Here is a 26,137-nt window from a genome sequence, read left to right on the forward strand (position 1 = left end):
ATAGTCAAAATGTTGACACCAACTGGTCTGCATGGCCTGCGTGTGAGCTTCTCACTCCAATCACGAGGGATCGTGCAGTGTATGGGACACAAATGATGTCTGGATTAATTCTGCCAGTCATCTGTGGCTCTGCTTTCACCCAAATCACTACAATATATTTCCTTCCAACATTTTAAATTATTATCAAAACATTATTGAAAAAGCGCCACTGAGCCGCAAGGGAGTGCTTGAAGAGCCGCATGCGGCTCCGGAGCCGCAGGTTGCCGACCCCCGATAAAATGGGAACGCTTTTACAATACATCAAAAGATGATCTGAGTGGTACTTTATTAAGTAAAGGCTTACAAACTTGTTTTTTCATTTGATATATGCCAAACACAGTTAGTGTGACATCACACCTGTGTCTGCTGCTCCCCAGGTGATGCAGAACAACCACATAGCTTCAGTCACCCTCTATGGTGCTCCTCGGACAAGCAGCCAAGCCCGACCCGAGTCCAGCGGCAGCTCCCACTGAACAAGTGAGCCGCTCCTGAAGTTTGTGATCCACAGCCACATTCTGGACCCAGCAGCCCTGATTGAAAACATGACTCAACTCAGAGGGGTTTGCACCAAACGGAGAAGCTGGCCACATTCATTCTTCCAGTCCAGAGTCCACAGGACCCGTCAGAGCGAGGGGGGTGGTCCATGCCAACAGTCCGGAGCGCTGCGGCGCTGCAGAGCTCACCTGCTTCCTGTTTCTGTTCTGTGAGGTTGGTTGGATCTCATCTGCTGAGGATCATTTAACAGACCCCCCCTCCACACACACACCTGTCATCCCCCACATGGACCATTAGATCCACAGAAGAAGAAGCATCGGAGCCAAACTGAATCACAGAGGAGAGAATCCCATCCAGAAGAGGGGTCTCCTTCCTCTCCTCCTCCTCCTCCTCCTCCTTCCTCAGGCTTCTGTAAACACAAAGCACACTACACAACCCTCTCACAAACATCTGTGGGGGTGTGTGTGTGTGTGTGTGTGTGTGTGTGCGGTTCTGCTTCTGTTGGGTTTTTGTGAGAATGAAAGGAGACTCATAAGCACAAGTTTGTGATGTTTCAACTCGCCGCTTCCTCAAGTTCACAGTAACATTTGCACTAAAATACACCGTCTTACTTGATTGTGTGACATCCTGAGTGTTGTGTGAATGTGTGCGTTTGTCTGGACTGCGGCCCCCCACTCGCCCCCCCTTTACATGTCACTGATAGATCCTTGTGTTTTTTCTTTATTTGCCAAATGCTACAGCCAAAGATTTGGGGTGTTTTTTTTTTGTCTTTTTCGAATCTACAGTCATCATTTGTGTTTTGTTGTCTCCATGTTAACGCCTTCTTTACGAGCTTCTTTCTGGAGTTGAATCCATATTTTTGAAAGGAGGAAGTTAATGTGGTCCTCATTAGTCTTTGATTACAAGCTAGTTAATAAAAAGTGTGGATTTTAACGCTCTTTCTGTTTTGCCGAGCTCCATCGTTTTTATTCCACGAGTGAAAGGTGTGAGGTTGTTTTTGCCATCCGGATTTGCACGCTGGAGGAGTTTGAGCATTCGGATCAGATCCAGCTCATCTAGGGAGGATTTTTGTCCGACATAAACCTTAAATCCATTCAGTTTTCTGTGAGCATAGAAGAATTTCTTCAAGCTTTTTCATTTCAGTTTCAGGTTTAAGAGAAGTTAGACATTTTTCAGTATTAATTTTTCGATGGAAATCTTGGTTCTTCTTGCAGGGTTTCTGAAGGAACTCAACTGCAGGTTGTTTGGGAATCTCAGACCTTCTGTGGAATCAAGTTGTTCATTTTTTAGTAACTGAATGTTTCAGCTTCAGGTTTAAGTCATTCTTAAGTTTGTTCCTGTGTTCTCCAGCAGAAGGAGAACAGAGAGGCAGCCACGTTTCTATGTTTTTCTAGTATTTTTAGCTGCCCTCTGGACAGAATATGGTACATTTTTTGGTCCAGAATTGTTGTTTCCTAGCAGTTGTACACAGAATCGCTTGTTCTTTTTAGCAACAAGCTCCTTCAGTTGAAAGTTCTTTCTTTTTGAGACCTGCTGATGCGGGACATCCTCTCACCTGTGTGCAGGTAAAAGCAGAAGACTGGTTTTCCTCTCAGTGTCTTTTTACTTGCGAATTGTTTCATCTGGTTTGCTCTGTGAGGTTAGATACATACAGATGTAGAGAAGCTGTAAATACCTTTGTCGTCCCACTCTTCATCGCCGTTTCTACCTGGAATGAAGTGGTTCCTGTAGAACAGCCTCTCATGAGTTTAAGGAGCTGCAGAACCTTTTGGGTATGAGATGTTTCCAGTGCTGCAGAAACGGAGTTCTGCATCTGCAAAGCACATTCAAGTGATCCATTCTGACATTTCAGTACCTCCTGTTTCTGTGTGAGCAAACAGGAAAAGGCTCGGAAGTGCTGAATTTGTGCCTCATCTCCCACCACATTAATCTCCTCTGTAGAAAAAAAAAACCCTCTCTGTACATAACTTCTGAGAAAGCGTGTCTTTGTACAGTTTGAATGTGAGCATCTCTGAGCACGAAGCAGCGCACGATGGCTGAGTTTGGCTTTATGTTTCCCGAATGTTTTGCTCCTTTTACAAACTTGACTCTGAAAATGCCGATGGGGCATCGAAAAATCTGAAGGAAAATGGCTTGTCCACCTCTGAAGAACTCTGGATGCTTCCGGGGGAAAAAAACTGCCCACTGAAGGTCATTTCTACTGAAGACCGACGCAGGAACTTCACCTCACTCAGGTGTCATGTCGCCTCCATTTTTTTAACGCAGAAAAATAAATAAAACCTCTGCAAAAAGCTGATATTTGGCAAAATAACAACAAAGGAGTCACCACTCATGAAGAGTTCTTTGCTTTTTTTTATGTGACCATATCACCAACTGTTTAATGTATCATTTGTCCATAATGGATTCCCAACTCAAAACCTGTTCATTCAAATAGTCTTTAGTAGTTTTGATTTGCTGTAATTTCAAACACTTTGTAGTTTTTCGATAACATTTTACTGATGAAGAACAAATGTTATAAAAGGTCAACTTTTTGTAAGCTTTATTACACCGTCATGTCATGTTGCAGATCTGTGCAGAAATGAAGATCCTTCTGGAACAGGACTTCATCATCTGCAAACATGAGGACTTTTTCTTTTCATTTTTTTCCCTAAAGTTCTGTCTTATCTCATTGTTCATTTTTACTAAAAATCATTTTCATTGATCATTTACAGACTGTCTGCTTCTCTTCAAACTCAGGAAGCTGCTGTTTTTCAGCACTTCCTGTTTGTTTCATTTGTCTTCTAAATAGTATTTCTTTTAACTGATTTTTTTTACATTAGCTTTGTGTGCTTTCATTATGGCTAAAATTTGTTTTTTTATATATATATTTCTCATATCAAGACATAAAATATTCTTTAGTGAAAGTGCAGTTCACATTGTACGAAGGCCGCCCCCTGGAGTTGATGTAGGGTATCTCAGCAGGTCTGGATTTTAATCTCATTTTTTTAATCTTGCAGAACTTTTTGCTAACTTTCCCTGTTGAGCTCTTACAGACTTGTAGTCAGATACTCATAGATTTTTTTTCTACTTTTGAGCAAAGCAAATATATTTAAAAAAAATCTTTCTATGGCATCTCCACTTTAGGCAAAAACTGTCATTTTCTTCATCCACACAAAACTACATGACTTTGAAGTCGGGATACAGAAATTCCTGCACATGTTCGTCATTCCCAGACATAAGAAGTTTTAATGTTTTGTGGAGGCTGTTTTCCATTTAAATGAGCTTGCAGTAGTTTTTAAAAGCAAATCCACCTCCACTGTTGTTGTGATGCTGAGCAGTGGCTTCAGTGGCCGTAAACACTGTTAAAAGTTTACCCTCTTCTTACTGTTCTGTCCTGACAGATATTTTTCTTCATCTGGAGTTTGACTAACAGCAATCAACATTTCTGCTTTGAATTTCTGTCTAGAAAGAGTTGTACGATATTTCGAACCATGTATTCTGCAGCTTATTTGCACATTTTGCTTCTATATTTGTTTATAATAAAATTAGTTGTGGTAATTTTTTTTTAATCCAAAATATGCGTGAAAAACATTTTTAATTTTTCCAAAACAAAGAGGAGCTGAACACTCATTCTCCTGGAGTGCTAATTCTGTATTTCTCATAAGTTATGGAAACATTAGTGTCTGTTTTCAGTGAATAACAAACCTGCAAAACTCCAGTTTTCATTTATAACTTTTTCTGTGTGATTGTAAAGTCTTTTTCTCTTCTTAACATTCTCACCCCTCAGAATATTTTTCAAAAACTGTTTTAACTCCTATTTCTGGAAACTGGTGGGTTAATTCAAACCTGTGAATTTCCTTGGAATGTGGCATTTTTCTATTTTGAATACCTTTATGAAGACTGCAGCGTCCAGCATGTCCACTGGAAGAAAAAAAGGCAATAACAGAAGCACCCTGAGCAAATGAACTTAAAGCTTTGCTGCAGACAATTCCTTCAACAGTGTTTGATGTTGTTGAGTTTCCAACAATTTTGTCAGACGCTCGCTGTTCATTGACGTCCATTTTCTGTGTGCAACCAGGATATGAAAAATAATAAAATACAAATGTGAAAATGATCCACGGCTTTTCCTTCTCTGTACATAATTTAATCATTTGCTTTTTAAGAATTATAAATATCGGCTTTCGCCTTATAGGACAATTACATTCTAAATTGTTGAATATTTTGGTTTTAGAAAAATTTTTGAAACAATAAAATTGTAGATTAGCAGTTTCTGAAATACTCAGACTTGCCTTTCTGGCACTAGTTCAAAGTCTCTTAAATCACCTCTCTCCCCATTCTAATGCTTGGTTTGAACTGGATGTTTCCATGCTTAAATCATTGATTTCCTACTATGTAGTTGCCTGATTAGAAATTTGCATTAGCGAGTAATTGGACAGGTACACGTAATCAAGTGTTCGTCAAGTGTAAATATCCTGTTTCAAGAAAGAGTCTTTCTGCAGCAAATTTGCCTAAATGAGAAATGTAAAGCTGCAAATTTAAAAAAATGCATTTTCTATTATTAGCATTTAGACATTTGTTTAAGATTTTGTATTTGAAATTTAATTATATTCTTAATCGCATCAAGACACTTGATGAGAAAAAAGAACATTTCTGACAGTGGGTCAAATATTTTACCTAATTTTATTTAGTTTTTTGAAATATTTGCATTTTGGAGGAGTTGTTCACAATGTCTCTTGATTAACTAATGTTAGTGGCGGTTTAGAAGAATATAACAATTTTCTTATCAATAAAATATCACTACAAAATAGGTCAAAAAACCTAACTGTTTAAAAGTTTAAATTTAACTCTATATATAAACAGAAAGATATAAATCTCTGTGTCTCATGCGGCCTCCAGAGTTCTTAGATCAACATGCACATATTGGAAGTCCATTGATCTTCCAGGCCACCAGGGGGCACCAAAGCAACACTTTTGGCTTCGTTTGACCAAATCGGAACAAGTTAATCAAAGGATAATCTCTCAGAAGTTTTTTTCCCCTTTTCAGTAAATCTGCTGTTCTGCCAAGCCAAAGAATACAAGATAGAAAAGAACAAAAAGATGCTCAAGAAATGGAGGTAAAGTTTTAGAAATGCGAGTATTTAGTTTTGAGAAAGTTACGTATTTTTTTTTCCGGCTAGCTTACTCAACTAGCATAAAATATGTATTATTAGCTCGACAGAATTTTAGCGTATAACCCTAGCTATTGCGTTTTCCCCTCTTTTTATTTATTTTATACTCCTATATAATTTATTATGAATTAAATAAGTCTGTCCCAATGGAAAGGAAACGTTGTAAAGTGTGTACCGAGGTGAAGTTAATTGGATATTGGACATTTGGCAGACATTTGCGCTGTTCATATTTAAGGACCAACCAAAAAAAATAATAATAATAAATAAATCCCCTTGGCTATGGAAATAAATAGCCGAAGTTGAAAATGTAAAGCTAGTGAAACAACAAACAAGAATTTAAAATTGACATATAAGTCGTACTTCAGTATAAGTTGCACCCCTGACCGATTTATGCAAAAACTTGCAACTTATACTCAGAAAAATACTGTATAGAAGAAATAGAACATTGTTTATTAAAATCATTTTACTATCTTAAAATGTTTTTTGGGCTCAATCCAAGATGCTCTTGGTAATTTGTTCATTTTTGCTTGTGAATCACTGTGGGATATTTAACCTGCCTAAGGCATAAGACTCCAGGCCTTGAGGACTGGCCTTCTGCTAGTTTTTCAGAAACCCTGCCTTATCTGGTGCTGATTATCTGGAACCGGTTCTTTTTGTCAAATAAGGATCTGATTAGTTGGGGAGTTGGAGTTTGACACCTGTGAAATCTTCTAGTTGTAGTTTGGCAAATAAGGGATCAGCTAAGTACGTCTGGGATAAGCCCCCTACAAACTAGAAATGGTTCTTGTTAATTAATTATTGTTTGTTTTGTTATTCTAGCATTGTATAGAGGATAATTCCTAAGAAGAAGAACCATATCAAGTGGTCTAAGGAGCAAGTGAAGTTGTGGATCACTGCAGCCTTTATTACTCTGGGTTGTTTTATCCAGTTTTTATAAAGTGTGGTACAATGTTTAGGCCTTTTAATGAACCCCAGTAGTTCATTGGGACTGTGATAGGTGTATTTTATTCAACATGCAAAGGAACTTACTGCATCAACCTTTTTGATCGTCTGTTTCCAGCTTCTCATAAACATCTGATTCAAGCACACATGATGATGTACCTGGTTGCTGAGATCACATGAGGTCTGGAAGACGTGCGGTATCATGTTTGAGTGATAGTTTTAGGTCAAATTTGTCCCCAAAGACCCATACTGTAACGCATATTGGAGCTGTCAGAGGTCTGTGAGCCTGATGTGGCAAACATGACATTTGGTGTGACATATGTCACAGTTGATCTCTAGAATGGCTGGTGAAGGGTGCTAGTGCAGGTCTTGCTGCTAGAGCTTAATCTGAATTTGTGTGATGAGAAAATGTAAAACAAATCTGCTGGAAAAAAAATCTTCAAAAATAATTAGAGAGCTTTTAAGATCAATAAATACCTTCAAATGTTACAATTTCAAAGAAAAAATCAGGAATCTTGTTTTATTTTTTTATTTGCATTAATCAGTTGAATATTTTAAACACAGATGATTACATGTTAAGTGTCTTTGACTCTCTGTAACAGTACACTTTAGTCTTAAAAAGGAAGAAAATAAAATCACATGTTCAGCAAATTACAGCCCATTTTCCAAAGCACCCAAGTTTCAGTTTTTTACTGATAGAGTAATAATTATTTCCTGCCTACAGGAGAGTTCTGTGTGTGTTACAATGCTCATAGAACTTGCTTTCTGTGGATTTAATGCCAACACTTAGTGTGCTTTTGTGATGCCAGGCTTCATTAAAGCAAAGATCCTTTCACTCGTTCAACAAAAATATCTCCTGAACCATCTGCAAACCTGACGAGCAGAACTGTTTTAAACACACATCCATTCATTTCAGTGCAAAATATTCAAATAGAAAACAGATTAAATTTTAACGCAACAGCAGCTGAATGTGTGTATTCACCACTCCTCCAAAAAATCTTTTACACTCATGGTGAGGAACAAAGATAAATTCTATATCTAAGATCGGATTTACTACAACCTTATTTTTTAGTGCAATTTCATTTTTCGTACACCACAGATCACCGTTTTTTTCTGTTTCTACAGAGATGGAGGGTCTGTCAACATAAATGTTAGCCTGTAAACATGAGATGTCTGATCATTTGAAGCTTCTTCTGTTGGATACATCTGTTTTTCCCTCTTCATGAACACTAAACAATCAGCTAAAGAGGAACTTATTGTTTCAACAGTGTGATTAGGTTTCATTTTATCATAAAAGCAAAACATTTCAGTCCCAGTTAAAGCAATTTACCAAAATACCACTAGGTGCCCTGTTACAAAAGCATTAAAGACCCACTCCAATGAAAATCGTCTATTTTGTGATTTTAACATGTTCTTGTTGTATTTTTCTCACAATAGAAGGCCTATATAAAATAATTTATTATTAAAACTGCATTTTGGAGTAGTTCTTAATTCTAATTAGGAGCAGATGAAAACAGAATGCTTAAAATGCTTACTAATGAAGCTTGGGAATGCCAAAGTCTCCCCTCCTCTTGGCCTGCTAATGCTAAGCTGTGAAAGACATGATGAGTGTTCAATACTCAATTCAAGAATTGCAATTCTGACTCAAAACTGTACGACTGGGTTGATCTAATATCGGTCGCCATTATTTTTGCGCCGCTGATGTTAGCCTGAGGCTATAAACTCGCTTGTGAGCATGCAAACAGAGCTGTTAGTGACGGGGAGGGAGCAGGTTACTCTGTGCTAGCAGTTCCACCCACAAACCAGAATTGTATTTCTAATGAGCTGCTGCCACTGTGCATAAAATATAGCCTAAAAATGACAAAGGCTGTTTAATTTTGAATAAGAACAGCACCATTATAATGAAGAAAATCACAATTTTATGATAGAGAAAGAAATATGGTTGGAGTGGGACTTTAAGGGCTATTTTTACTAGAGCTCCAGTAGTTAGTTAACCACAGAGGGGAAAAAAGGTAAATTATGCCAAGCCTTAGTCACAACTGCCCCTAAGGATTGATACAGGCTGTCTGCGGCAATAATGTCAAACCTGTATTGGCCACGCAGGATGCATGCAAGGTCATAGATTGCTTGGTTATCCAATGTGAGTGAAAATGTTCCTGCTCTTTTTTGTCTTCTGATAATAAGATGATTAATAGTTTGTGTTGACATCCTATGGGTGTCCTATGGGCACTTAATATCACGAGTACACCTGCAGCTTTTATATGGGGTCAGGAAAGAGCCAGTACATGAACCTTACTAATGATTGTGGCGTAAGGACATTATACAACAGCCTCACTTGTTTGTCAGTGTGTCCAGCTTACATTAGCCTTACATATACTTAACAAAACACCTACAACACGGACCACAATTGTACTTTGCATTTTCATGACGTCCGTTGAAGTGGCCATACAAGCCTCAAAGGGACTCCAAGACGCCTGCGCTCCCTTTGAGATGTGGTTGCTCCTCTCTAGGACCCTCCACAGGCCCAGACAACCCAAAAACCTGTGGATCAACTGCCATACTGGTGCATGTGACTAAGGCTTTAACCCTGTCCAAAAAAGGCAATTGTCTGCTTTGTTTCCATGGTAGCAGAAACAAATCATAAATTGACAGGCTAACATCACATTTGCATTTAACCGACACGCTCCCATCCACCTTACACAGCTGCTGCTTCCTACATTCCACGGTCATCTGTGTATTGCCGTTTCCTCACAGTTCTGTACAATATTGCACAACTTATCTTCAGGCAGCTTTCCTATTATAACAAGTATCCCAAGTGGAACTGTTGCTTGCAACCAGTGCTGAGCATTTGACATAAATGGCAGTTAGCAATTCCTCGTATAAATAAAGTTTATATACATTTCGTAAATCGGTAGTCACATCTATATCACAAGTTTAAAGCCAAAGTAACCACTCCATGCATTTATGTGTATTTATATAAAGACATCTGAGTATTAGATATTATCCTTCATGTATTCAAGTTGGAGGAAAATGTGTGGATTTATTAAAGGCGTTTGCGTTGCATTTGAAGTCATGAATGCTTCTCAGCAGCTTTAAGAACGTAAATGAAATATTAAAAGTCAAGCTAAAAACTATTTCAGTCCTCCATGTGAATTGAATACTTGTTGATTTCCTATTTGAAATGGCCTGCTGTTATATTTCTAACTAATCATAGAAATTGTGCAAAAGTGCAGTAGTGTTCATGTTTTTGTCTGTATGTTTGTATTCCCCTACAACTTTACATTTAAATTGACAAAAGGCACTGAACATCTTGCTACATGTCAAATCTGTGCAAAGAAACATGAAATGAATGCTTAAGTGGAGTACAGATTAATGAAAATAGAAATCTGTTAAAAAAATGATCCTTTTGTTAGCACAGGAACCTCATTATATCATAAAGGCAAATGCACCTGTAATCTTTTGAAAGGATTTCTTTCCTTTGATACCATTGAAAATTGAAGGTCTTCCTTGTTTTTTTAACCTACATTGTCTAGTTAGTTCACCCGAGGTTGCTCTCTAATACAAAATAGTGTGTTCACGGCTAAAACAATACAAAAAGCTAGCTATTTTTTTTCTATACATAAGTGATAATTTTTTTTATCGGAAGTAAAAGTCATTTCTACAAGCCAAAACTCTTTCACACACAGACTAAAGTGCAGGAGCCAAGAGTGGACCGTCTGCATGCGGCTGGGCTCACATTTTTGTCCCATTGCGTTGATGTGCATTTGAAAATTATCGTTGTTTTTTGGAGACAACTTGACATGCGAAGACTCTTTAAGTGTCAAAGTCATGTAGAATGGAATAAAGAGCGTAACAGCAGCATCTGTGGTCTGTGGAGAGAAAAGAAAAACGTGAGTATCTTCTGGGATGTGTTTATCCTGTCACAAAACTCTAATCTAGACTAACATTGACAAATGACCTACAGAACCTGTTTCATGACTCCAGGCTTAATTCAGAAGGAAATCATGTTAATTAAGGTTGAACTTTTTCACAAAACTCATAGTCTGAGCTTGTTGTTGCTATGGTAATTTAGTCCAGTGAACTTAATCTTGTAGGGACCTAAAGCCTCCTCCCTTCTAAGAATCAGCAGAATCTTTAGCTAAGGAGATTTCATGGTCATTTTCTTTTACTAGATATGATGTTTATGTAGAAGAACTGATTCTTTTTTTTCTGATTTACCTCAGAAAAAAAATGGGAATCTAGTCAACAGCCCTTGTCGAGTGCCCTTGCTGCTACTGTATTACTTAACTTTGTTTTTCAGATGCTTGTACCATATTTCATTTTTTATAATTAGACAAATTGAGATGCAGTCTTACTTTTTATCTCTAATCTTTCTCAATTTTGTTTTTTTTTCTTTTCAATTCAGTTTACACTTTAATATTGACCAAAAAAAACAGATCATGGAAACATTACCTCAACATATTTTGCTTATTTTATACATTCAAGCTTAGAACTCAAAAGACTAATTTATTTTTATTGAAAACATTGGTATTTTTACCTTTATCTTCAAAAAAAGGACAGTTAATGGCACAGAGTCACTGCTCCTCACAGCTAGGAGCTGGGAATGCTTCTGCCTCCTGATTCTGGAACATGTACTGTTGGATAAACAGAGTAATTATATTTTATGTGCACCTTCAAAAGACTATTAGACACAGTTGCTTATGGTGTAAAAAGCACATAGACTTCCAGTCTTAAAGCCTTAGTCACATGCACCCGTACGGGGCAGTGGGTTTTCAGGTTGTTCGGACCTTTGTGGGGTTGTAGGGAAGAGCGGCTGCATTTAAAAGGGAGCACAAGTATGTCTTGCAGTTCCCTTGAGACTTGTGCACCAGCCTCAAGTGACGTCATTAAATATTTGTAAGGACAATGTAAGTTATACATATGTACTTGTTATGCTATTGAGGTGCACGCACTGGCTCCTTTCTGTCCGTGCATAAATGCTGCATTCATTAGCAAGTCTTCATTACGATCTAACACCTGCAGTATGCCTGTATAACAACGTACATGAACATTCATGCTCTGTGGACTCACCAAGTGTTCTACGACCCTGCTATTTTTATTGGACGCCTGTTTCACAGATCTTTCAATTTTTTTGTTGCCTGCAGACAGCCCTTACCCACCCACAAGGGCAATCGTGACTAAGGCTTTATGAAGTTTAAACTTACAGATTTGAGGTTGGATTCCATCTCTGAGAAGTTCCATTCAGTCAGAGGCAGGCTTAAACTGAAAGGCTGTAGTGAAAGCAAAGGACAAATGGACTTTGACAGAGGGATTGTCATGCATAAAGTTATGTATGAAAGTTGGGATAAAAAGTAAACCAAAAGCTGAATCCCAATTCTTCTCCTACCCCTACGAGTTCTACCTATCCCTCCAATTGCAGGGGAATTTGAAGGGGTCGGGGTGTCCGAAATAGTTTTTTTTATGAGCTAAACTTTAAAAAGGCTGTCCTTTTCTTAATGTCCTTTTTATACGTTTGCATTTAAATTTTAGTTATGACTTTTTGTTTTAACAGGACCTTTTTAAAGTTATAAAACTGATGTTTTGTATTTCGAAGCAATAGCAGCTCCACACTAACGTAGCTGACCGGCGACTATTGATGACGTCATCAAGAAGACATTATTTTTCTATATGTCTTCATTTGGAGGGCAAAAATTGAGGGTAGGGTGAAGCCGTAGGGGTTGGGGAAGAATTCAGATTCGGCCCAAGTCCAGTTGATTGTTTTACTGCTTCATGTGAGTTCTGTTTGTGGTTGCCATGGGGGTTTGCTTTGGTTTTACGTTGGATCATTTTTCTCACTCTACCTTCTGAATTTACTCAACAGATGAGGAACTGGCACACGAAAGCACTGGATTGTGCCTCTGTGTGGTTGCATTTTTCAGTTTTTGATATACATTTAATTCAAAATACACAGGCTTGTGTCCATTCAATAAGTACTTGTAAGGCTCAATCAACTCACATCCATGACAGTGCCAGACCCAGACTCCACTGCCCCCTGCTGGTGGTTCCTGAGCAGCAGCTGCTGCAGCTCTTCAAGGCTCATGTCCACATTCTCCACACCATCTGGAACCTCGGCTCTAAAGACAAACCCAGAGTTAGGGGCATGATTCAAACGTAACGAGACATTTTTGTCCTCCTGCTAGCTCTCACCTTTCAACGACAAGTTTCTTACTCCTTCTCTCCATTATTGAACTCCTACCCTCCAGAACAGACTGTACCATTGCCACAGGGAGAACAGGAGGTTCGGAGCACACCTCACAGGTGGAGGTCAGTGACATGACCTCTTCTCCCCCTCCCATGCTGCTTCGCTTCCCACCTAGTCTCACGCCTGGACTCACAGGCTCCTCTTTGATGAGCACCATGCACTTTTCTCTGTCAGAGGCGTCAAACTGTGTTTAAGTTCGAAACCAGACTCTGTTGCTGGAGATACTGCTCCTGTTTTCATGCCTCACCTGCTCTCATCAGACTGCATCTGCAGGGCCATTCCAGTCTGAGAAAGATCAGTAACATCGGATATAATCGGTCCTCCTGTCAGCCCGCTGCCTGAGCAGGAAGCTGTGTCGCTAGATGGCTGTGGAGGAAGAAGAGAGGACTGTAAAACATCTTCACTAACTTGTTTCAAAGGTTTTACTTTTTCGTGAAATATACAAAGAATATAGATACAAAAAACATTGTATTTTAAAAACCCGCCCATGTTTTTAACATGTTCCTGTGGCATTTTTATGATCATGTACAAAATAGGTAAAGAAACCTAATGCCAAACTGCAAGGTTCCAGTAAATCCTCTGACCTGCAGATTTTTCTTTTATGGGAAAGACATACCTGACAGACAGGTGTGTTTGTTTACTCACAGACTGAATGTAGAAGGATTCGTGCATGGACTCCATTTGATGACCATGGCTGAACTTGGATACAGAGGGGCTGGGGGGGCCATCATCCAACATTAGAGGCCTAATGAGAAAAGCAATTTTCTTACATAAAAGCTAACATTGGTCTGTATTTATTTACAAAAAAACATTGATTCACAAGTTTTTGAAATGCTAAATCATGGAGATTGATTATTGTAGCTAGATATATTTCTTGAAACCCCTGTTACCCTTCATAAAATTGAGTTGGATATTGATGTAAAAAGATTAAACTACAAACAGATGATTTATCACAAATGTAACAAATATTTAATATAAAAATGATTATTAGTTTTACCACAGGCTCCATTAGAAATGTGATGAATCAATTGGCACCTTTGTGGATCATTTAATGAGTAGGATAAACTCCAGTTGGTTAGATTTCAGTTACATAAATCCACCACAAAGCACCACTTCAGTCAGAAACTGTTCCTGACCAACAAAAACTGTTATAGGCTTCATTTGCATTGAAATAAAAACTTGAATAGATGCACCCACTGATGTCAGCAGGTAGCAGAGTTGTATCATTTAGAGAGGTTGATAACTCAGGATTACTTTTGACATGTTTTGAATTGTTTGTATTTCATTGTAAACTATTTCCATTTAATTTCAAGAATTATCAGTGTCAACCTGTCCAAAGCGTGTACTCATGGGCAGAGTACGAACTCAGGACTTCCAAAAACCACTGCAATGAAAATTGTGGGTTTTTTTTTTTAACATGTTCTTGTAGCATTTCGGTCATGATCGAGGACCTAAATAAAATAACTTATTATTAAAACTGCTATTCTAAGGTTTTTAGAATGTTGGATCAGGTAAAGATGAAAACCAGCTGTTTGGAAAAGTTTGTGATGCGGTAACTGCCATGGTCGGGCCAAAGTCTCCCTTCTCTGATCCAATTCTAAATCCTCCTCTTTCAGACAAATAGATCCATTAACGTCATCATTTTCCTCGTCAGAGCTGGCAATTGGCTTTCAAATTCCAACATGGCTGCCACAAAAATCATTAATCATGTAATCATGTGATCATTAGTTTGCCTCCTGCTGACTTTTTACTGTAAAAATTTTAACTTTTGATGTGAGAAGATGTCATGTTTTTATGTAACTTATTGCTCTGTTGTGCTGTTTCTGTTTAACAGATGTGTACTCAGGTCGTCGTAAATGAGAAATTGTTCTCAATCGACCTTTCTGTATAAATAAAGATTCAACAACAAAAGCAGGAATATTTATTGATGTGTGCATAAACAAGTTGCCAATAACTTCACAGTTCTTAAAAATTACAGAATAGGGAAGCGTGATGATGTGTGGTAGACACAGTGATCATCTTTGTTTGATTTTGAAGAAAAAAAAGTGTTTTTCACCTGTCAATGTTTGTATCTGAAAGTTTACTCAGGCTTTTTTTTCTTTTTTTTTTAAACAACAGTCTTTACCTTTTACTGTACGAGCTGCATCTGAATGACAGTGCTTTGAGACTTTCTGTATAATAATAATGCTTTATTTCTTTGAAATAAGAAAAAAAATAATATAGTTCAGGAGGAGAACAATCAGATTATTGTCCATATTTTTTTTTTTACACATTGCTGTCAGTAGCAAAATCTGATATATCTGCAGTGCCACCTAGTGGTTGTTAGTGGGAAACGACCACTAAAGGGCAATTGGTTGTTAATAAGAAAATGGCGAATATAGGAACCTATGTATGTGTAAAAAAAAAAGAAATCACATATAAATTGCTCGTGAGTATAAGTCACGCCCCTGGACCCATGCAAAACACAGTGGCTTATAATCCAAAAAATATGGTACATACAAATGGTAGGAAAAAAACAGTTAAATCTCTGACGTACAGGAGGCTGCTTGTCTGTAATGGATCAAAGCCAATAACACGTAAAACCTTTTGACTCATAGTCCTGTCTAAAGTGTCTTCTAGTGCCTCGGCTTTAAAAGCTTTACCCACAAATTTTTTTTTTACCTGAATTAAAATTTGATTTAACTATCTGCCAGTATGTTTTTTTTTGTCATTGTGATTGATGTTGCTAGGAGACAAAACCCCAAACCGTCATTGAACAGCAGGAGTGTTACGGTCACTAAAACAGGTGGAAAAAGTTCTCATGCTGGCCTTGTTCTCTCAGAAGCCGAGCTGAGCCAGCGTTTTGCTGTCACTGGCTGCAGCAGGGTCATGCACTTTGCTCGGCCTTCACTGTGTGTGAACGTTTGTGTGAGCGACTGACTCAGCACTCGTCTCCATTCAGTTTAGTTGGATTGTTCAGTTAGTCAGCTGAGCCAGCCAGGACGTTTGTCCACTTCACTGCGTGTGCATCTGTGTGTACTTACAGCTTTCTCTTCAGGCCCACAGAGCTGGGTGAGTTGGGTTGCATTTGACTGAACAGAAACTGAATCAGCTGGCAACGACAGAAAAAAGCCACAACATGAATCAGCATTCTCAGTCATTAAAATTTCAATTTGGTCCAATATTCTTTCCAATCAGGGGAATCAACCAATTACTGTTCATTCACCTTTAACTATATATATTTAAATTATAGAATTTTCATTAAAGTGCAATTAAATGTAACTGTCCTGTCTGTATAAGCATCTTTGAGGGTGCCACACTGACCCAAAACATACCATGGAAAATATGTAAATCCATCAAACGGTCTGTGAAAAACCGTCTAACCAATAAGTAAATAACGGAAATGTGTTTGTAAAAATTACAACACACCATTTAAAAACTATTTTCTGCAAGTCTTTATTGCATTATCTAATTAAGTGCATTGGTGGAATTGTGCCTTAAGTGAATACAATATTTTTTCTGCATTGTGACCTCTCTGTGTTTGAAGATGCATTGAGTTCAATCCTGTATAATGCTGAATGCCAGATTGCTGGAATATTACACTAAACACTTACAGTTTAACATTTTAAAAGTTTCTTACTGTTTCAAGACCAACTTCAATGAAAATAAGTTATTTTAACATGTTCTTTCTCATGAAAGGGGACACATTTCTTTATTCGAATTGGGATGAATCAGGAGCAGATGAAAAAATTTAGTTTGAAAAAGCGAAATTTTGTGATGCAGCTAGTGAAATGGGCGGGCCAAAGTCTGACTGCTCCACTCCATTCTGATGCATTCTCTTGCAGACTAATCGTCATAATGTCTTTATTTTCCTCGTTTGAGAGAGTGTGTGAACAAAGGGATGATGGGATATCAGCTGGGGCTTACTCATGTGGTAAAAGTTATGCAAACAACTCGGAGGTGAGTTCTGCCATGTTGCATAAAATCATGTCCTAGAAAATGACTTTTTTAACACCATAATTGTAACTAAAAGATCACTGGGAAATCTTTTACAACAGATCAAAATATGATTTGAGTGGGACTTTAAACCTTTGACTCCAGCATGACTCTTGTGTTTACTACAGACTAAGACTAAATGTGAGTATTTTGTTGAAGGAACTCCCATCCAAGATTGGCTGCTACAAACCACTTATAATCATAAAAAATGTCTTAAAAAACACTTTACTTTTAAGAAAAGTGTTTATTAAGACGTTTTCTCCACTTCGCAGGAGTTCATCAGAAATTCCCATCTGGGTTGTGGGCGGGACAAATGGCCTGGAAGTGAGGTCCATTAATTTCCCATCAGCCCTTTGTTTAGACTCTCTCTCGTTAGCTTATAGCACCTCACAAGGCCAAGCTAACATTATGGAAAAAAAAGACAATCAATATCAGAGCAACCCAGACACAGTTTTGAGCTCTGACAAGGAAAATGAAGGAGTTAATGGATCTATTGTCTGCAAGTGGATGCTTCAGAATTTTAGCGAAGCAGGGAGACTTTAGCCCGCCTATGGCGATTGCTGCGTCATAATTTGAGCTTTTTCAAAATGAATCTCCAATTCTTTTTTACATATACATATTTCAATTATGAGAAAAATGCTACAAGAACATGTTAAAAACAGCAAAAACATGATTTCTTTTTTTTATTGGAGTGGGTCTTTAACAATATCTATTACTGTTAACATGTTGATGTTCTTGTGTCTCCAAAAGGAACATGCATAACTTGCACTTTGCTCTTCCTAAAAACTTGAAACAATATATAAATGTGTGAAAAAGTCAGTTCAGTATTTTAATCTGCTGATGTTGAGCATGTAGGGCTAAGCATTAGATTGAGAAAATTTGCTTTGATCAAGATGCATATTTTTGTTAGACTTGAGTGTAAAAAAATCCCGGATAGTGTGGACCAACATGTCTAATGTAGACAGTTTTGATTCAGGTCTGACTACTCATAAGTGTGTTTTAGCATATAAACTTCACCTCTTATTATGATGCACCGTTGGTATGTTTAATGATTAAGACATTCCATGTCCTTACTTGATGTTACATTACGGATTCATTTCCACAAAAGATTTCCAAAAAAGTAACTTGGGATGTTTTTTAGGTGGAATTTGAGAGGGAACAGGTTGTCCTGTGTCACTCTTGTAGTAGTTGTGTCACAATAAGTAACTGTAAAGAAGATGTGCAAGGACTGACCTTGTTCATGACTTTCTGTTGTTGGGTGTGGTTCTGTCTCAGTGACACCACCTCTCTCCACAGAACCTCATTCTGCCTACAGATCAGAGAATGAAACTGTTAGCATCCCTTTGGTTTTATTGTTTTAAAGATTAAGATAAAAGCATTCATTCACTTTTCGAGTCATTTTGCAATCACTCAACAATAGCAAATTTCAGAAAACTAATTTATTGTTCAAAATTAGATCTGTCGGAAATGTGTGCAACAGCAAAACTTTATTGTTTCTCCCTCATGTCGGTTACTTTGACAGTGGACATGTTTTTAACCGGTGAAATGTGCTTTTATATAGTTAGAGATTAAAATAGTTAAAAATACTATAATTAGTTGTCCTAATGATTATTTTAACAATTAAAAATTGTTGACATGCAAGTGAGTTTTTGCTGATCTATTATATAAGCTTCTCATTTAAATGCTGCAAACAGTGATGACAGTTTTCTACAGAAGAAAGTAAAACATGAGCTTGAAATTCACATTGATATTAATGAAAAACTTGCTGTTGTTCCAGTTTAGGTAAAAAATGGGGACCAATTATTGACTAGTTTCATTACCACCTCGTTTTTATGAAGAAAAGTAGAACCATTATTTGTTAAACAGTTCAGCAAATGTTTTTACAAAGATATAAATCTCAAAATTAACAGCAGTATGGTTTTTGAAACAACAGGTTTTGGATGATGTATTTCACAGAAAATGTTGCAAAAGCTGAAAGTAAAGAAGATATGGCTTTTTAATGATCTGTGAGTGATCTAATTATCACTCACAGAAATGTAAACATTTAGCTATTTGTGGTGTGATTTAAAACTGGTTTTATAGTTACTTAAATTACAAACCACATTGTGTTATAAATTAATGGTAAATAGTATTTCTAGAAAAATAAAATTGTGGAATTCTCCAAGGTTCTGTTTTGGGACCAAAATTGATTATACTTTTCTCAAATTATATTTTTAATGTAACAAATTGAGGTTTGTCATTATACAGATGATTCAAGTGTATTTTGCTTAGGACAAAATGTGGGAAAATGCATAAAAAACCCATAAAGCCAATATTAAACTCCAAAAAAGCAAAAAAGACTAAAATTCCAGCTTCCACTGTTTCATTTTTTCCCTATTTTTAAGACTATCATATAACAAAGTTGCCAACAATTTGATCGATGTCGCCAAATGTAACTTCAAGACAGAGTTAGGACCATGAAACATGGCACTTCTCACATCTGCATGTGCACACCTGCTGTGCCTTTGTTCAAACGCGTTGGTTCTTTTGTCAGCATGTGAGTCAGGTGTATGGGTGAACATTCTCTCCCCACATTAGAGAACAATACTGAGCAAAAAGCAGCTCTGCTGTACAATGGACCCACAATGTTGCTATTTATATGAGCAACAATAGCCTCTGAAGATAAAGGCCGCTCATTCATGACACAATTCTTTCTAACACAAGAAAAATAAACAGCTGATAAGCTTTTCTCAGGTTGATTAAAAGAAATGTTTTGATATTATGTGATATATTTTTGGTTTCTTTTCAAATATCTTCATAATTTTCGATGGTGTATGTGGAAAGAAATTAATTGAATTAGCTGGACTGGACCAGCTGAAACCTTAGCTAACACTAATTTGTGTTTCTAATACACAGCTTGAGGATCTCCTGTTGACAATTCGACTCACTTAAAAAATATATACATATTTTTTGGCATTTTTAACTTGTCGTACATGTAACTTTGGACCCTGTAGAATAGATATTGAAGGGGGAAGGAGTCTTTATTACATACACGTTTAAAAAATTAATTCATACATTTATAACTTGCAGCATTTTTCCACCTTGTTTTACTTGTTTAGAATGCATATATATAGATTTTTAAAAATAGTTTAAGAGCTAGAGCATTAATTTGCATTTATTGATGGGAATTTTCATTGAAAGTAGTTTGAGCATCCTAAATATTGCCTGTATATGAGAACTGGACAGTGTGCGTGTGTTGTCATCTATAGAAAATTGCTTAGTTTTGGGACCAACAAAAAGAAGTCAGTTAAATAAGCAGTGATTGGTCCTGGTCGGTCTGAGTCAACATTTCTATGGTAATTACTCTTGCCAATCAGGAGTGAGCTTGTTGGAAGTCCACATACCCACCACTAAACTCCAAACACACCTCCATACACCAACCTGGAGCCTTGATATTACATTTCTTTGGGTTAGAGCTGGTGTTTGGTGCATTTGAGTCACGGGTCCCAGTGTGGGGTTAGTGAATATTTTATGAATGGTCTTATAAGTGCAAGCTTACAATAAACGAAGACATTCATAAGTGTCTGTACTCACTGCTTCATGTCCTGCATCTGAAACTCCATGTTGTCCTGTTGTGTTCGAAGGAGCTGGACTTCATAAAGCAGTTTACTGAGGTCCTCCTGACGAACTTTGGTCTCTTCACTCTTCACAATGGATACCTGCTCACATAAAACAGTTGGTCCAGTACAGCACATACAATGGAGTTATTCAATGCATGATCAAAAATACATAGAAAAGGATATTTGTAACTAATATTAGAGCTAGCTCTCTACACGCGTAGTCACAGCATCCAGTTAATCAGATTTAATTATTGAGGTGATGTAACCCAAAATATGATACACATAAATGTGGAAGCCAGGTCTTAAGAGGTTAAGCTTGGACCCATATCAAATCTGAGAAATCTTAAATGAGTAAATAATTGTTTTATTTTAGGCAGAAGACAAATAATTGATTATGCTTTGGAAACACTCAAAACATAACATTAAATTCAAAATGAAGATGTCTTTTTTTCTCCACTTTCTGTTCTTTCAGTCATGTTTTAAAATGGATTCCTCCTACTCTGTCATGTTTTTTAAAAACAAAGTTTGGGAATTCTTCTGAACTCAACATTAAACATTAAACGTCTTCCAAACTAGCTTAAGTAAAGATATATAAAACATCAGTAGTAAAAGCATGAATTTAGTGGTTTAGTAACAAAACTATAAAAAATAAGACATTGACAGGAAAACTCATTTTAAGTACTTTTCAGAAATTTCACCATAGTGGAATTAATAAAGTGCTATCTATGAAATTGTAATTTACACCGTCATTAATGGTTTATTCCCCTAATGAGGAAAAACAGAAACTCTATTCTCCTGGATCGTTAAGTCGAAATTTAAAGGACTATCATTTGTAGCACCTTCCACAATCAGACTATACATACAATATTTTTAGTGGAATGAATTCAGCTAGTGGTAAATTGTAAACAAATATGTATTATTTTTTAGAAAAAAAGGCACATTTAAAGTATACAAATACTTTCATCACATCCCTTTTCTGTTCCATTCATCCTTGTTACTTTTTACTCTAGTGATTTAAATACTTTTTTAATGGTGACTTATAAAAGTAGCAATCAATTAAACTACAAAACCTAACTGTATTTTTATCAACACAATAAAAAAAGTATGTTTTAAAATCTCTCATTTTTTTAATCTATTTTCTTGAGGTATCCTAAAAGATTTGTTTCTGAGCTGCATAAATATTATATAACCAAAACTTTGGGGTAAAAAAATATATATATTTTAAAAATAATAATTTTAATTCTCGATCTGAAAAATGTCCCCCTTAAAGTCCATAGGAGGGCTCCTTACAATGGAACTAAAAAGTCAGAAGTGAAGTGCAGCAATACCTTTCTCTTGATGTGCTCCAGCATATGCTCATGGCCCTGGAGGAAGTACAGATGCTGGAACTCTGTATCATCTCTCTCGGGCTTCACCAGACCACTCTGCTCAATGTTCACCACCTTACGAAAACCATCTACACAAAGGAGCCCCAAATAAAGAAGTTAAAACTCCATCACAGAAATTACAGGGGAAAGGAGCTGTCGTACTCACACATGTTGAGCTGTCGAACAAAGCTTGCCATGTTGTTATGTTTGAAGTATTTTGGCAGAACTTCTTTGGCAAAGCGTCCCTGGTCAAACACGTGGAAACTGGTCCCAGTCTGAAGGAGAGACCAGTCAGGTTTTGAGAATTAGTCAACAGAACTTTTTAACAGATAATTTCATCAATGGTATGCTTTTATCATCTCTGTTCTTTTATTGGAACATTTGGAAAAATAAAAGAAATACATAAATAATTTGGCGTAAACATTTGCAATACTCCTTGAGATGACCTCTAAATGCAAAAGACGGATAAAAACATCACATATTAAGGCTTTATGTAGAACTTTTCAGTTAAGTGTTGTTTAAATGAGAGGGGTAGTTTCCAAACGAGGCTGGTTTTGGCTGTATATGGAGTGTAATATGTCAACATGTGTGGTGAAACTGGAGACAATAGCTTGCTAACATGTAAAAGTGAGAGTCCAAGAGAAGTTTTAGTATTAGTGAATACTCTTGTGCCAATTTTTTAAAGGTCATTTGATCTCAGAAAAAAGCATTAAATCTTAAGGGGTTATATCTGGAGAAAGTAACATAATGATACAAGGAAATAGGATACATTATATAACCAAACTCTGATTAATCTGTTTTCTAGAGAATTACTCATGTTAGGGTGAGACAACCTACCATAATTATCCAGTCACATAATTATGACCTATTTTGACCTAATAAACATTTTTTGTTGCACACATGCACACTAATATAGGACCATGTGTTGATCTTTTACTCTACCTTATTTGCTCAAACACGTTTCTAATCCTGGATTTTTTTAACATTGATTTGATTGACATATTACTCATCGCTTTAAAAGACTAAGTTAATACTTAAGCCAGTTGAAATGCCATTGTGGAATATTTTAAACATTTTTATTCTTCACATTTTATCATTTTCTGATAAGGTGTAAGAATAAGAATTACCAGTACTATGTTGTTAGCATGCTAAACCTGCTGCATCTGCACTGGCTTCAAAAATAGAACTCATACTACCTTGTATTGTTTGTTTGTGGTACTATATTGCAAAGTAAAGTCTTGGAAAGCTCAGTTGTGATGTTTTTTTCATATTCAGGAGATTGATTAAAAAAAATGCCACAATAACCACAAGGTAGCACAATCCAGTGCTTTTGTGTGCCAGACTCAGGCGCTGGAAAATGCTTTTGTCAGAAAGGGAATCCAACCAAAGCCAAATCAGATATGTCAACTATAAATGCAATTTCTATACCCGCTTGGTTGTGGCCCTTGTTTAACAGTGATGCTGTTGATCTACAGGGTGGATTATTGTTGGTTGAGGAAGGAGATGAAAAGAATATGTTCTTAGGGAAAGAGTTAAAAAAGACAGGAGTGTTGGAGTTAGAGTAGGATCTATCAATGTAGAGACTTTGACGAGGAAAACTAGAGACTTGACTGACATGATGGAAAGAAGAAAAGTTTGTGTTGAAGAGACCAGAAAAGAATCGAGGCTTATAGATTGGGGGCAGGTTCAAGCTTTTATCATGGTGTGGATGGAAAGAGGGATAGAGTTGGGGTGAGTTTGCTAAAAATGCTCCAGAGGAGAGTGTCAGAGTGTGAATCTGGGAGTTGAAGGTTTGATATAGAATGTTGTCAGTGGTTATGCCCCCTATGTAGGATAAGAGCTTTAGAAGAAAAATAAATTCTGGAAGGAGATGGATGAGGTTATTCAGGGTATCTCTTAAGGAAAAGATTAGTGATTGGCCAGACAGCATATGGTGATGGTGAGACGATGACTGCTGGTGAGGAAAATGAAGAAGACAAAGCAAATCTGAGGATCAGGTGGTGGAAGTTAAAAAAAAATAGGATTTGTGTGGGTTTTATGGATAAGTTGAAAGAGGCTTTAAGAGATAAGGAGGTTCACCCAAATGACTGGATAGCTAAAGTGATCAGGGAGACTCAGAGGAAGGTACTTGATGTGTCATCGGGAATGAGGAAAGCGGAAAAGCTGGCTATGTAGTGGAATGAATATGTTTAGGAGGGTGTTAAGAGGAAAACGTTAGCAAAGAGAAAAGTGGTAAACTATATGACAGAAGACAACAGAACAGCAAGATGCAACATAAGGCAAAGGCCACAGAACAGGTGTAGGAGGAGTTTGGTGGTAGGTAGAGATCAAAGGAGGAAGTAGTAAAATTGTATGATTGGAAAGCAGAGAAACAGATGGGAATTATGTACACCAAATAAACCAAATCAGTCAATCAGACAAGGTCAGAAGTAAGCATAAGTGAGCAACAGCATGGTTTCAAAGAGTAGAGGTCAAGACGATGATGGTCGGTGGAAGTACTTTGGGTCAGCTGTCCAGAGCAGTGATGGCAAAAGTGAAAGGCAAAGGTTTAGAAAACTGGTGAGAGCCTCCGTCATGTTGGTTTAGAGACAGTGGCTCTGAGAAAGAGACAGGAGGCGGAGCTGGAGATGTTAGAATGTAAGAGGATGGATAGATTTTGGAATCAATAAATCAGAGAATCAGCTTGTGTTGGATGTTTTAGAGCTAAATTTAGGAATGCTAGATTTTGATAATTTTGTGTCACCTCTACTAAACCTGGAGTATTGTTTCTTGAGGACCAGTTCTTCCTCACACAGATCCTTAACAGTTAAAACATGTCCATTTCACACCTATATTTAACTCTGTTTCAGTTGGAGAAGTTTAATGTGCCAATCTCACATGCATTGTATTTTGAACTCACAGCGCTCCAGCAGATCAGGTGGTTGGTGTCTGGATCTTCAACCAGTGTCCAGAGCTTGGTGAGAAAGGCAGGAACATTGCTGGAATAGCTGCCATCTACACCCACGGCACCTGGAGACTCCTGCATGTTGAAGTTGGTCCACTCTGCGTTTGCCTACGTGTGTGATCACTTCTAGGTCAGTCCATGCTCAAGGAAGTTCCCTCATGCTATCCTGTCACTGATAATCCCAAGTTTGTCTCAGTCTTCCTGGTTCCATGTCAGTCCGTTTCTGCTTGTTACCAGCACTGTGTCTTTGTAGCAATTTCAGTTTTTTTCTTTGTTGCTTATCCTCTCTGTGTCCTGTTCACACCACTCATCCCGATGAATGTTATCCCAGAAGCTCCGTGTCAGCACACACAATTCAAGCTTACCCCCTGCAAAACCCAGCCCCCCCACCTGACAATCAATGGCCAGTCCAACAATACTGCATCCACACAAAAGCCTCAATAATGCATCTCTGTCCACCTGCAACAGCCTGCCGCCTGAACTCAGAGCTCACAATGAAAGACACAACCTGTTTCATTTCGGTCACCTTAACAGTCTTGGTGTTGAGATGAAATAGACACATTCTGTTTTGTACAGCAACAGTACAGCCTCTAAATATCAAAATATATTATAAAATGACAATGTGTAAGATTCTGTAGAGATAAGAACTACTGTACATTAAAAGATGTTAACAGGTGCTGTTTTAACATATTCAGATGTCTAATGCATTTCCTCTTGTTTCATCCTGGTTATTGCTACCTAGTAAATAAAAAAAGTAGTTTTCAGAATTTCTGTTACATGAGTACATAATACATTAATTACATGATATATTCAATCAGTAAATAAACATTAAAGTGTGAGGATTATTTTTTCAGTAATTAGAAATGAAATAAAATCTAGGTTCTCCCCTTTAACACATGATTTTACTAAATGGGAACATTAGAGGATCTTTTTATGTACAATTCATTTTGAAGAGATGAGAAGACCTTATGTTTACTTAACTGCAATCTGTATTTTAAAACAGTGACTGTAATTAGAAATTAAGGCAGAATTTAAGCAATTAACAAATGTATAGTACATTAATTTTTTTTTCTATCTATGACCACCAGATGTTAAAAAACTCAACTTTTTATTTTAATTGTTCTGTCCAGTGCAGAGGTCTGCAACCTTCAACAGTTAAAGAGCCATTCTGAAGGATTTCTTACTGACAACATCTCAATAGGAGCCACAAAGTCTTATTTCATCTTTTAGAAACAATACATTTGTTTTTTTCAAAATAAAACAGAATCAGTACGAATGTAAGGTAACAATTAGTCAATTAGCAACGTTTGGTGAATGCAGCTTTAGTATCCTCAAAAAAGTTTTGTTCATGTATGACCATATCTCCATTAAAAATCTATAGCAATGAC

General features: G+C 37.1%; 2 protein-coding genes across 3 annotated transcripts in view; one reads left to right on the forward strand and one right to left on the reverse strand.

Annotated features, from left to right (window-relative positions):
- The window catches only part of lg6h16orf70 (linkage group 6 C16orf70 homolog), a 15,562-nt gene extending 10,935 nt beyond the window's left edge, over window positions 1-4,627 (forward strand). For both annotated transcript variants that reach the window (XM_024282034.2, XM_024282035.2), the window contains one exon: window positions 417-4,627. In XM_024282034.2, coding sequence (XP_024137802.1) covers window positions 417-512 — 96 coding nt within the window. In that variant the 3' untranslated portion in view covers window positions 513-4,627. The remainder of the gene's footprint in view (window positions 1-416) is intronic.
- Window positions 4,628-7,063: 2,436 nt separating this feature from the next.
- hsf4 (heat shock transcription factor 4) lies at window positions 7,064-24,855 on the reverse strand. The gene is made up of 13 exons (XM_024282309.2): window positions 24,705-24,855; window positions 21,972-22,080; window positions 21,767-21,894; window positions 20,413-20,537; window positions 18,073-18,148; window positions 15,888-15,955; window positions 13,510-13,609; window positions 13,112-13,230; window positions 12,810-13,031; window positions 12,619-12,736; window positions 11,828-11,893; window positions 11,161-11,257; window positions 7,064-10,492 (listed from the first exon to the last, which is right to left on the reverse strand). Exons 1-12 carry the CDS (start codon window positions 24,828-24,830, stop codon window positions 11,198-11,200), a joined length of 1,317 nt encoding a protein of 438 aa, XP_024138077.1. The 5' UTR covers window positions 24,831-24,855; the 3' UTR covers window positions 7,064-10,492; window positions 11,161-11,197.
- Window positions 24,856-26,137: the final 1,282 nt, after the last annotated feature.

The sequence above is a fragment of the Oryzias melastigma genome, linkage group LG6, assembly GCF_002922805.2.
Source record: "Oryzias melastigma strain HK-1 linkage group LG6, ASM292280v2, whole genome shotgun sequence".
NCBI lineage: Eukaryota > Metazoa > Chordata > Actinopteri > Beloniformes > Adrianichthyidae > Oryzias > Oryzias melastigma.